General features: G+C 50.5%; 1 protein-coding gene across 1 annotated transcript; it reads right to left on the bottom strand.

The window, feature by feature from the left end:
• Positions 1-483: 483 nt before the first annotated feature.
• tnxba (tenascin XBa) lies at positions 484-9437 on the bottom strand (the record flags this gene model as incomplete). Its single annotated transcript, XM_079758941.1, has 14 exons — positions 484-585; positions 732-895; positions 1449-1610; positions 2254-2350; positions 3033-3184; positions 3752-3884; positions 4307-4419; positions 4602-4757; positions 5083-5202; positions 5502-5645; positions 5765-5887; positions 5958-7964; positions 8088-8207; positions 8528-9437. 14 exons carry the CDS (start codon positions 9435-9437, stop codon positions 484-486), a joined length of 4503 nt encoding a protein of 1500 aa, XP_079615067.1.
• Positions 9438-13317: the final 3880 nt, after the last annotated feature.

Below are 13317 nucleotides of genomic sequence, written 5' to 3'. Positions count from 1 at the left end.
AAGTATGTGTGGAGTTTGAGCCAGAACGAAACAGACAAAACACAGAGTGAAACATAAAATCAATAATAAAAAAAGACGTTTTCTGTTTTGTAAAAAAAAATAGTAACAGATGTTGACACAGCAAAAAGTAAAGCAAAACAAACTTGGCATGCAGCTGTCAAAATACCGTTTAATATGCAGAAGGCAGACCTTAGCCGTGTGTATAATGAGGGGAGGCGGAGCCTAACCATGTGTATTATGAGGGGAGGCGGAGTCTATCCATGTGTATTATGAGGGGAGGCGGAGCCTATCCATGTGTGAGGGGAAGAGGCGGAGCTTAACCATGTGTATTATGAGGGGGAATAGGCGGAGCTTCACCAAATATATAATGTGGGGAGGCGGAGCTTAATTGTGTGCATTATGAGGGGAAGAGGCGGAGCTTAACCCTGTGAATTATGAGGGGAGGCGGACCATTACCGCTAGTATTATGCGGGTCAGAAGGCCTCAGCCGTGGGCAGTGGAGGGGGAGAAGGCGGCCGGTCGGATCTTCATCTCAGTGGAAGGAAGAGAAGAGTCTTTACCCTTCCAGTCGATCCACACCACGCCCTGACGGGAGGGAGAGACACAGAAGACGTCAGCAACAGGCTCCTAACTCTAACCCCTTCCTTAACCCTATCCCTGCTCAAACCCTCCCCCCTCCCCCTCCATCCTCGCTCCGTCTCTGCCAGGATGGTTCCAGCCCCAGCCTGTACCTGGTTGTTGGAGCTGACGCCATAGAGCCCGTTCAGGTTGGTCTTGTAGCAGTTCTTGTACCACCAGCCCCCCATGTAGGCCCGGGCACAGTGGATCCCCAGGGGGTCGGGGTCCTGGTCGTGGGTGGAGAACGGGCGGCCGTTGTGGTACTTCATGGAGTCCCCTGGGGACGGAGAGGACTCAGTGAGACGGCAGCGAGGGAGTGAGGCTTTGGTTATTCAACACATCTCCTCCTGCGGCCCACGGACTAGCTCTAAAAATCTGCTCAAGAGTAGCTTACCCTTAAAAATACTAGTTAGCATCATGTAGCATCTTATCCTAGCTATCTCTGTGGTATACCGGGAATGACCAGGCAAACAAATACGTATCAGTTCACCTAGATTCTGCATAGCTCCCCCCTTACCCTCGCATCCGTCTCAGGCACTTATTGCATGTTGTACCTCCTGGCCCTTAAAAAGTAGTTCTTAGCATTGTGTAGCATCTTATCCCTGCTCTCTTGGTTGTATAAGGGGGACGGGTTAACCTAGTGATTCTTAGTGCTTGGTACTTGGTTCTGTGGACATCCTCGCTGTACCAACACAGATATATTGATTTTTCTCTTTCTTCTGACTAATGTACTTATTCTAAGTGTCTTTGGGTAAAAGCGTCTGCTCAACGCCCTGAAGGTTAACGAGCAGATGCTTTCCAGCGGTAATCCAGAGGTTTGTCGTCTCCACCTGCGGTGCCGGTGTAGCCCGCCAGCTGGAGGCGGTAATGGTTCTCCTCCGAGGCCACGCTGAAGGTGGAGTACTGGGCGTAGGCCGTCTCGTTCTCCGCCCGCAGCTCCACCCTCAGGGCCATGGAGCCCGCCTGGGTCAGGTGGTGCAGGAGCTCGTTACCTGGTGGAGGCAAAGCCGCGCGGATCAGAGGTGGAGCAGAGGGAGTCACTAACAGTGTGATGTGGTGACACCAAAGGGTGGAGTAACTAACAGTGTAATGTGGTGACACTAAAGGGTGGAGTCACTAACAGTGTGATGTGGTGACACCAAAGGGTGGAGTAACTAACAGTGTAATGTGGTGACACTAAAGGGTGGAGTCACTAACAGTGTGATGTGGTGACACCAAAGGGTGGAGTAACTAACAGTGTAACGACCATACGGGTGGAGTAACTAACAGTGTAATGTGGTGACACTAAAGGGTGGAGTAACTAACAGTGTAATGTGGTGACACTAAAGGGTGGAGTAACTAACAGCGTAACGACCATAAGGGTGGGGTAACTAACAGTGTAACGACCATACGGGTGGAGTAACTAACAGCGTAACGACCATACGGGTGGAGTAAGTAACAGCGTAACGACCATACGGGTGGAGTAACTAACAGTGTAACGACCATACGGGTGGAGTAACTAACAGCGTAACGACCATACCGGTGGAGTAACTAACAGCGTAACGACCATACGGGTGGAGTAACTAACAGCGTAACGACCATACCGGTGGAGTAACTAACAGCGTAACGACCATACCGGTGGAGCTCTAGACGTACCGATCCAGAACTCCTGGCTGACGTTCCCAAAGCCCGCTCTGTACTCGCTCCAGCTCCTGTAGAAGGCGGTGTTCCCGTTCATCCTCCGCTGGAACACCTGAGAGACAGACGGACAGGGGGGGGAGAGAGACCGGGGGGGGAGGAGAGACCAGGGGGGGAGGGGGAGGAGAGACCAGGGGGGGTGAGGGAGGAGAAACCAGGGGGGGAGGGGGAGGGGAGACCAGGGGGGGTGAGGGAGGAGAGACCAGGGGGGGAGGGGGAGGAGAGACCAGAGAGGGTGAGGGAGGAGAGACCAGGGGGGGAGGGGGAGGAGAGACCAGAGAGGGTGAGGGAGGAGAGACCAGGGGGGGAGGGGGAGGCGAGACCAGGGGGGAGGGGGAATAGAGACCGGAGGGGAGGGGGAGGAGAGACCGGGGGGGTGAGGGAGGAGAGACAAGGGGGGGGGGGGAGGAGAGACCAGGGGGGAGGGGGAGGAGAGACCGGGGGGGTGAGGGAGGAGAGACCAGGGGGGGAAGGGGGAGGAGAGACCAGGGGGGGTGAGGACCAGAAAGGGGAGGACAGGAGGGGGGGAGAACGTGAGGACCAGAGGGGGGGAGGGGGGTGAGGATAGACAGGGGGTGAGGAGGGGGGGGAGGAGAGACCAGAGGGGGTGAGGGAGGAGAGACCAGGGGGGGAGGGGGAGGAGTGACCGGGGGGGGGGGGGGGGGGGAGGACAGACCCAGGGGGTGAGCAGACCGCCCCCCCCCCCCCGGCTCTCAGGGGTTCGGAGCGGGCCTCACCGTCCAGCCGCCGCCGTCGGTCTCCATGTCGCAGTAGACCCGCCGGGCTCCGCCCTCCCTCCCCTGGGGGTAGATGTCCGCCTCGCCGGACGGCCGCGCCCCGTTCTGCAGCTCCTCGGAGCAGTCCGCCGGGTACGGGAACCGCAGCTTCCCTGAGGCGGATGGAACCATGTGTGGGGGGGGGGGTTCGTCACGCAACGAGGACGATACAGGGCGGGTTCTGTAGTTTACGTTCATATGAAGCTATAAGCTCCTGCTCTCCTTCCAATAGGAGTAACAGGTGAGGCCACAACTACAAATAGGAGATGAGGAGTGCAGAACAGAGAAGAAATGTGTTTAATTTAGGAGGGAGGCATGTGGCTCAGGAGGTAGAGCAGGTTGGCTGGTAACCGGAGGGTTGCTAGTTTGATCCCCGCCTCCTCCTAGCTGAGTGTCGAGGTGTCCCCGAGCGAGACACCTCAGCCTGACTGCTCCTGACCAGCTGGCTGTCGCCCTGCTAATTGACTCCGCCATCGTTATGTGAATGGGTGACTGTCTTATACTGGGCAGTATTTTAAAGCTCTTTGGGTGACCTATGGTTAGAAAAGCGCTGCATAAATGCAGTACATTTACCATTTAGTTAGTTATCGAGGCAATGGAAGAATCAGAATGTTGCGATTGCCTCGGCGGCCGGTTCCAGACCCAGTGGAACCCAGAACAGGAACACATCCCTGTATTACCTGTTACAAACTCTGAGGTCACAACGGAGCTGTAGTGGCCGTCCCTCTCCCCCTGAACCAAGACCACGTAGCTCCTCACGGGCAGCAGCCCAGTGAGCCGGTACTCTGTGACGGTATGGTCCAGGATCACCTCCTGAAACACACACCGTCCTCCCATTAGGCTGGGTCACACAAGAGGTAGGAGGGCCTCCTACATGGTAGGTCCTCCTATAGCTGTGACTCCTCTCCACTTCATGGTAGGTCCTCCTATAGCTGTGACTCCTCTACATGGTAGGTCCTCCTATAGCTGTGTCTCCTCTCCACTTCATGGTAGGTCCTCCTATAGCTGTGTCTCCTCTCCACTTCATGGTAGGTCCTCCTATAGCTGTGACTCCTCTACATGGTAGGTCCTCCTATAGCTGTGACTCCTCTACATGGTAGGTCCTCCTATAGCTGTGTCTCCTCTCCACTTCATGGTAGGTCCTCCTATAGCTGTGACTCCTCTACATGGTAGGTCTTCCTATAGCTGTGTCTCCTCTACATTTCATGGTAGGCCCTCCTTTAGCCGGGTCTCACCTTGCTCTCCTCTCCTACTACATGGTAGGTTATCCTGTAACGTTGGTAGGGGATGCTGGAAGTTTTCCACGTGATGACAGCAGAACGCGGGCCTACCGCACTGGGCTTCACCGCTGGGGAGCACAATATGAAATTCAACAAGTAATAAAATATACAACAATACACAATATAGTAAAATCATAACACCGTTTCAATATCATTATAATACACAATACGGTAATATCATTGTGTAGCCCACTGTGATACAGTAATAACATAGTAATGATATAATTGATGACGGACTCCAGTGACTCACTGCTGGCGGTGGTGAAGGTGGTGGAGACGGCTTGGCTCTGGAAGCTGTTCTTCTGGCTCAGAGCCTTCACCCTGTACACCGTCCCCCTCTGCAGAGCCCTCAGCTGGTGCTCCACAGCCCGGCCCGACACCATCACCGTCACCGTCACGTTAGGGACTGACGGGGGATCACTCAGAGTTCACCTAGACTCTGCATAGCCTCCCCCCTAACCCTCCCATCCCTCCTACTCACTTTTTGTATGTTGTACGCCCTGACAATTAAGAATAGTACTTAGCATTGTGCAGCATCGTTTCCTAGCTAGCTTTGTTGTATACAGGAATGGGTTAACCTTGTTATTGTTAGTGCTTGGCCCTTGGTTCCATGAACATCCTTACTGTACCAACAGAGATATATTGTTGTCTCTCAAATTCTTGTAAGTCAATTTTGATAAAAGCGTCTGCTCAGTGCCCTGAATGTATATTTGAAGAATCTCCAAACTCACTCTTGGCCGACTCGTAGCTGATGATGAAGCGATCCACTCTCCCCGGGCTCGGCGTCCACTGCAGCAGAGCTCTGGTGTCCGTCACGTCCACCGCTCTGAACTGCAACGGAGGGGCGGGCACTGAAGGTAGAGGATTATAGATGGGGTCAATTCAACGTTCTCAAAGACCAAGACGCACATCATGGTTGGCTTATGGTACCAGGTGACACTGAACTATGTCTGGTCAAAGAGATTTGGTACCAGGTGAGGGTTTACTATGTCTGTACAGTAGCTTATGGTACCAGGTGAGGGTGTGCTATGTCTGGTACACTAGCTATGGTTCCAGGTGAGGGCATATTATGTCTGGTACAGAAGCTTATGGCACCAGGTGAGGATATGCTATGTCTGGTCCAGGAGCAGGTTGAGGTGAACTTGTGTACCAGTGGTGATGTGGGATGTGAGGGCATCACTCTGGGCGTGTCCTTGGCTGGTTGTCACGGTGATGATGTAGGAGGACCCGGCACCCAGATGGGACAGGACCACATGGGAATGCTGGAACTCCACCGCCTCAAAGCTGCTCTCGCCTGGCAGGATGAGACGCACACAGAGGCTTCTATTGAATCAGGAACAGTCAACAGCCATGGAATGAGGGGTTTTCATATCGAGGTGGGTAATACTGAATGAAGCAACAACTTTAGCAAACCTGTAATAGAGTTGGTGTATGTGACCCTGAAGCCGGTGAAGGCGCTTTTCGGTTTCGACCAGGAGACCGTGACCGACGACTCGGTCACGTTGCTGAACGCCATCTCCGTCGCCGGCTCAGGCCCTGGGGAAACACCAAGGCGTGTTAGCATGTGTGTGGCTTTGTTTGTGTAACCCGTGGTGGAGACCTTTACCTGTAGCAATGGATGTCCTGTGGATCTTGGACCTTCTCCCTGAGGCTGTGCCGAATATCTGCAGGAGGTAGCGTGTGTTTGCCTGGAGGTGGTCGAAGTCCACCGCACGTACATTCCCAGGAAGAACCAGGGAAATTCTCTGCTCCTCTGCTTTTCCTCTGGAGTCGGTGGCTTTAGCCGAAGAAGCCGTTGCGTCAGTGTTTTCCCTCAGCGCCTGCCCTGCCGTCGTGTTCTTTGAGGCGGTGGTTGCCATGTCGTCAGTGTCCGGTTGTCCGTCCGCTTCCTCTTCGTCTACTGTTCCCTCAGCCTCCATCCTCTGCTCTCTCCTGATCACAGTAAAGTTCTTGAACATCCCTGCCGGAGCCGACCATGTGAGGGTGAAGCTGTATGAGGACACGTTGGAGACCTTCACAGAACCCAGACCTCCTGCGGATTTCCTGCTTGTGTGTTGTTGTGTTGCCGTATCCCCGGTTACCTGGACGAGCGTCTCCTTAGTGGATGCCTCTCCATGTTCTACACTGGCCACGTTCACTGACGTCTGGCTCTTCTGTGTACCTTTTGCTTTCCCGGAGCCAACCTGGCTTGTCTGAGATTTGGCAGCCTTTCTATCCCCGTGTGACTTGATCACCGCTGTGTGGTTGGCTGTGGGTGTGGGCGTGTCTTTGGCGCTCAGTGTTGCGTTGGCTGTAGAAGATTTTGTAACGGACAACTGATCTACTGGCGTGTCTTTGGTTGACTTTGCATCAGCAGACTGATTGACTGTCAAAACTGAAGTTGCAGACTTGTCTTTGGTGATCGTTGTTGTACCACTGCCTGTCGCAGGCTTTGTTGGTCTAGACTGAGTAGTCCTAACCTCTGTAAGAATGGTTGTTTCTGTGTTAGGCTTCAAATCGCTCAATGTTTTAAGTGAAGTCTTCTGACTGACCGAAGTTGTTGGCTTGTCTTTGCTGTCAGTGGTACCAGTTGTTTTCACTGTTTTGGATGCGGTCAAAACCACTGTTTTAACACCACTTGAATGGGTTTTAACTGAAGTTATCTGATCGACTGCAGACACTTGCTTTTCTTTGCCTGTTGTGTTACCGCCAGTGGCGTTTTTTGTTGTCGTGGAGAGCACTGTTTTAGGCACTGTGAGGTCAGACTTAACGTCACTTGAATGTGTTTTAACTAAGGTTATCTGATCGACAGCCGACACTTGCTTTTCTTTGCCTGTTGTGTTACCACTAGCGACGTTTTTTGTTGCCGTGGAGGGCACTGTTTGAGCCAATGTGAGGGCAGGCTTAACATCACTTGAAAGTGTTTTCACTGAAGCAGTCTGCTTGTCTTTACCGGCAGTGGTTCTACTCAAAATAGCTTTCCCAGAGCCGATCTTGGTCGTTTGAGTCTTTTTGTTATCAACAGACTGCACCACATGTGAATTGTTTACACTCCCGTTTTTTACCTCTTTGATCAGTGTATGGGCAGATGATTGGGTCACATCTTTCTCAGCCAGTGTGGAAGGAAGTAGGGACTTCTTCACGTTTGATGTTTCCATGACCTTGGTCAAAAGACTCAGAACTTTGGCAGTACCATTGGTCACTTTCTGAGCCCCCAATGTCACATTTGTTTGTGGCTGGTCTTGCAGCTGGCCAGCGGTAGCATGTGCTTTAGCCATGACCGCTTCTTTCATCATCACCTGTTTGGCTTCAGATTTGGGTGAGAGTTCTTTGCTGGCCAGGACTGTAGTTCTTCCTTTACGGGCCTCCTCCTGCTTCTTGCCCTTGTGTTTCAGCAGAACCTGACCCACGGTCAGCTGGACAGACTTTCTGGCGCTTGCAGAGGCTTTGGTATTTATTTTGACAGCGGTAGTCTCTTGTCTTGCTTGGGTTTTAACTGTGCTTACCTTCCCAGGTGTGGCCAGAGTTAGAGTCTGCTTTTTTTTCTGAGAAAGTGTTTGCTCTGCCTTTGTGTTCTTGTCCTGGGGTATCTTCACAATCCCTACGCTCGTCTTGACCTTCCCTTTGTCACCTTCTGAAATTAACAGAAACTGAGTTTGAGGAATGCGTGAACCATTTCTACTGTGATGACTTTAAAAAACAATTAACTTCATGGAAATATTTCAGGGTTTTATGGCGAAGCCAGTTACGGACTCACTTGTTTCACAGTTGACTCCAGGAGCACACCTACTGCAGTCAGGGCCTTGGAACCCCACCGAACACACACACCTCCCCATCTCACATTCACCATTTCCATTACATTCATTTGGACACTTCCCTGGATGGAAAGAAAAGAAGACAAGCAGCACATGAGTATTTAAAGTGACAATGGGCAGAATAAAGAAAACACCAACGCAAACATGTTTTCTCTTTTCTTGCTGTGTTTGCGAGCGGTCAACAACCAGCAGCATGAGCCAACGCGCTAAAGTCGTGTCACAACTCATTACCTTTATTTATCTTTTTTACAAATGCAGTAGATCATTTTACTTTACTTAAAAATAATAATGTATTAGTAAATCGTACACATTATCACTTGAAAAGCGAAACACATGCAAAATGAATGAAGAAAGCGTGTGTTAAAAACGAATCCATCCGTACGTTGACCTTTCAGAGCGGTCATCTCCTTCTCCAGCCGCTCTACACGTATCCTCAGAGCCTCCGTCCCAGCCTGGCAGCTCTCAGAGCAGCCTCCAGGCACCAGGCTGATCTTATGGGTCACCACCAGGGGAGAGCCAGGCTTCAGCCTCACCTCCTGCTCCGTGGTGTGGACGCCGTCACACCTCTCGCTGGTCCCGGCGTCCTTCGGCCCACTGGTCACCGCCGGGGTTTTGATGGCTTTGGCAGACCTCGCATTACTGGTTGAGGTCTGATTGACTGAGGTAGTCGGCCTGTCCTTGCTGGCTGGTTTAGTCATTACAAGGCCGGGCTTCTCTGTGACGGCCTCGCTTGAAGGTGTGTGCGTCGACTGAACACCCTGAAAGACGGTTGGGCCGGAAATGCTGATTGCAGGAGATTTGATCGAGGTGGTTTGATTTGTTGAAGCTGTAAGCTTGTCTTTAGCGGTTTTGGCGGCACCATCTGTGACAGCAGCAACAAGTTTGTTTTTAATGTTTTTGACATCACGAGTGGGAGGAGTTCTGAGAGTGGAGGTCTTATTAATGGCGTGCTTGTCCTTAATGGCCGCTGGCAGTGTCTTTGGTGAGGTTGAAGGAAGGGCGTGGCTTAACGCGGATACTTTCTTCACCTTCGTGGTCTTTGTCCCGTTGACCACCACAGGTTTCTGCTGGACCATCAGGGGGGTGGGAGTCATTTGGTCTGCTACATTTGGCTTTGAGGGGGCCAGAGTGGTCTGTTTGGCAAAAGCGGGAACGTATTTCAGGATAGAAGAGGTGACAGTGGCATCGGATTTGATCGTGTCACTTCCCGTGGAGTTCCTCTTCTCGTTGGCTGGGGTGTGACGGGCGGGGACAGAAGTGATGAGCAGGACAAGACAGAGAGAGAACAGCATTTTGAAACAGAAGCGGAAATCCTCTGGAGGCCTTGGTTATATGAAAACAAGGACAAGTTCCTTCCAGTGTGCGTCCTCTGTGTTACAGCAAGCGGGAGTCTTTCCTAGAGGAGAATTCAGAAAGAAAGAAAAGTCAAACTTGGTGGAAGCAGACGGTTTCATTTCAGAAAAGTTGTTTTTTTGTGAACCACACAGCTCTAGGCGTATACAGAGCCCCCATTCACTACCGACCTCACCGACCACATCATCCACACCACCACTGACACACTCTCTTGAATAACCCATCTCAGCAGATCTAACCCTACTCACCCTAACCCTAACCCTACTAACCCCACTCACACAAACCCTACTAACCTTAACCCAACTAACCCTACTCCTAACTACCTCCCAGCAGATTCATGGTTGAAGCCCAGCTTAAAGGCAGGTTTAGATTGAAGTTTAGACTCATTAGGAAATCTATTTATCCTGTTTATAAGTTCCCATTCTGTAATCAAAGCATTTAGGGCCACCAAGCACAATGATATCTTCACTCAAACATCTGGTGACATTCATGGCTCGTGGACCGCTAGACAAACACCCCTCGTGTGTTTCCAATAGCGACCACTGTGCATCGATTCACCGGCGATATTGGAGTGAGTAAAGTAAATCTCCGTAGAGCGGCGGTTTGAACAGGAAGGAGAGAGGGCTGTAGGGTCTGTAGAGAGGCCCAACAGAGCCGTCCTGTATCAGCAGAGCACACTGCCTCTTTCACCGGGGGTTACATAACCCCCTCACACGTCCAGAACTCACGGAGGAGGCCAGCCGTCCATCAGGTGGAGACTGGATACTCCTGTACATTCACACTACTTTACTGTACTGTACATGGATGCTACCTCAACTAGACCCCAATGGGTGCATTGGGAATGCTGCAATGGGATGAATGGATGAATTGGTTTAATTAACTCATTTCGGTCAGGGTCGTCACTAAAACGGAACCTTTGCAATATTTTGTTATCTTTTTCATTCACTTTAGAATTGTAATAATTTTTTATTTAAATATTTTAAATATTATTTTAGGGCTTATTCATACCCAACATTTTTCAATGGTATTATATGTACTTTCCTTCAATTAAGTCATTCAATGCTATTCAATTCATCATCAAATCACTGAAAATGTATATTTAAATTTGTACGCAATCTAACGCATAGGACATGACAAAATACATATACACATTGAAATACAGTATGGGTACCAAAGTAATACCACAGTAATAAAGTAATAAAAACAGTAATTCAACAGTTTTACCACAGTAATAGCACAGTAATACCCCAGTAATACCACAGTAATACCACAGTAGTACAACAGTAATATCACAGTAATATCACAGCAATAGATAGTAATACCACAGTTTAACCACAGTTTTACCACAGTATTACCGCTGTAGTACCACAGCAATGCAAGTTATACCACAGTACGACACAGTTTTACCACGGTAATTCACAGTTTTACCACATTAACACCACAGCAATACAAGTTTTACCACAATAATACACAGTAATACACAGCTTTACCACAATAATACACAGTAATACCCAGCTTTACCACAATAATACACAGTAATACCCAGCTTTACCACAATAATACACAGTAATACCCAGCTTTACCACAATAATACACAGTAATACCCAGCTTTACCACAATAATACACAGTAATACCCAGCTTTACCCAGTAAGAGCAGAAGCATGCGTGAGGCTGACCTACTGGGGGTGAGGTGGCTCTGGGTCTGCTGGTCTGCTCCCTCCACGGGCTGAAGCTCACTGAGACGAGGAGGAGACGAGGAGCAGGAGGGGAGAACCTGAACATGTGCTCTCACTGAAGACCCCCCCATCACCTCCACCTCCCCCATCACCTCCTCTTACCCCCATCACCTCCACCTCCCCCATCACCTCCACCTCCTCTTACCCCTCACCTCCTCTTACCCCACCTCCTCTTACCCCATCACCTCCTCTTACCCCTCACCTCCTCTTACCCCTCACCTCCTCTTACCCCTCACCTCCTCTTACCCCTCACCTCCTCTTACCCACCACCTCCTCTTACCCATCACCTCCTCTTACCCCTCACCTCCTCTTACCCCTCACCTCCTCTTACCCCTCACCTCCTCTTACCCCTCACCTCCTCTTACCCCATCACCTCCTCTTACCCCATCACCTCCTCTTACCCCACCTCCTCTTACCCCATCACCTCCTCTTACCCCTCACCTCCTCTTACCCCTCACCTCCTCTTACCCCTCACCTCCTCTTACCCCATCACCTCCTCTTACCCCTCACCTCCTCTTACCCCTCACCTCCTCTTACCCATCACCTCCTCTTACCCCATCACCTCCTCTTACCCCATCACCTCCTCTTACCCCTCACCTCCTCTTACCCCATCACCTCCTCTTACCCCTCACCTCCTCTTACCCCTCACCTCCTCTTATAAACAGTATGTGTACTGAGTATAATGAATCTATTGACGATGAGTGATTATTAAAATACAATTAAAAAGGGGGAGTGAACATCAACCAGGTAATAAGAAGGGGTTTAAAAATGTGCTGATGTGTCTTTGGCACAAAACACAACCTTAGTTAAAGCAGACATATTTAGTTAAGCAGGCAGCCCTAGTTAAGGCAGACATCCCTAGTTAAGGAAGACATCCCTAGTTAAGGCAGACATCCCTAGGTAAGGCAGACATCCCTAGTTAAGGCAGACATCCCTAGTTAAGGAAGACATCCCTAGTTAAGGCAGACATCCCTAGTTAAGGAAGACATCCCTAGTTAAGGCAGACATCCCTAGTTAAGGCAGATCTCCCTAGTTAAGCAGACATCCCTAGTTAAGGCAGACATCCCTAGTTAAGGCAGATCTCCCTAGTTAAGGAAGACCTGCCTAGTTAAGCAGACATCCCTAGTTGAGGAAGACATCCCTAGTTAAGCAGACGTCCCTATTTAAGGCAGACCTCCCTAGTTAAGGAAGACCTCCCTAGTTAAGGCAGATCTCCCTAGTTAAGGCAGATCTCCGTAGTTAAGCAGACATCCCTAGTTAAGGGAGACATCCCTAGTTAAGGAGGATCTACCTAGTTAAGCAGACATCCTTGACGCCTAGTCGACCTCTCGTTGAATGCAGCCCCCTCAGAGCTCGTATAGTTTAACACTGCGTGTATTCAGCCCTGATTCTGGGGGACAGGGCCCTTTCTCCAGATGAATGGGGGGTCTGTGTGAGCTAATGCGATGTGGCTACGTGGGAGTTATGTAAGGAACCAAATATCAGTCAAGGACTGCTGTGTGAGGACACCCGGCAGCAACCTCCTGGGAACCACATGAAGACAAGTCAGCGGGACAGTGGCCACACAAACACACACCAGCAATACGTCCTTGAACCTAACCATTCATGTGCCTGTTTATGTTTCAGACGCGCAGGCACAAGTACACAGGTCGACACAAACATGCAACCATCCGTAATACGATCATTTATTTATATGCTATCGTTGTCTGCAGCCCAATGATCCCTCTCCATGGAGGTTAAAGAGACTCTTCATTCATGACGACACCAGGGTTCTCATCCTTCCATGTGACGCCAGGGACAAACATATGGTCCAATTAGTGTCATATGGCTGTGATGGGGGACTTCAATGGAACCACCCACCTGGCACGGACCATGTGGTCTTCCTTTGGTGTGGATGATGGACAGGATGACCTCACAGGAAGGAACACCTCCTATCATATCATTAGAGTCTGAACTCAAGGATGGGTGGTCTCCCTGGCATCGCTGCTCGTGTCTGGCAGCAATGAACTGCTCAGCCTTACTTACTCTCTGATCCAGGTTCACTGGTACTACCTCAGTCCTCATATACTGATCCAGGATCAG

The sequence above is a fragment of the Pollachius pollachius genome (assembly GCF_949987615.1).
Source record: "Pollachius pollachius genome assembly, chromosome: 1".
Taxonomy (NCBI): domain Eukaryota; kingdom Metazoa; phylum Chordata; class Actinopteri; order Gadiformes; family Gadidae; genus Pollachius; species Pollachius pollachius.
Note: the sequence above shows the minus strand (reverse complement) of the source record. Positions and strands in the feature narration are given on the sequence as shown.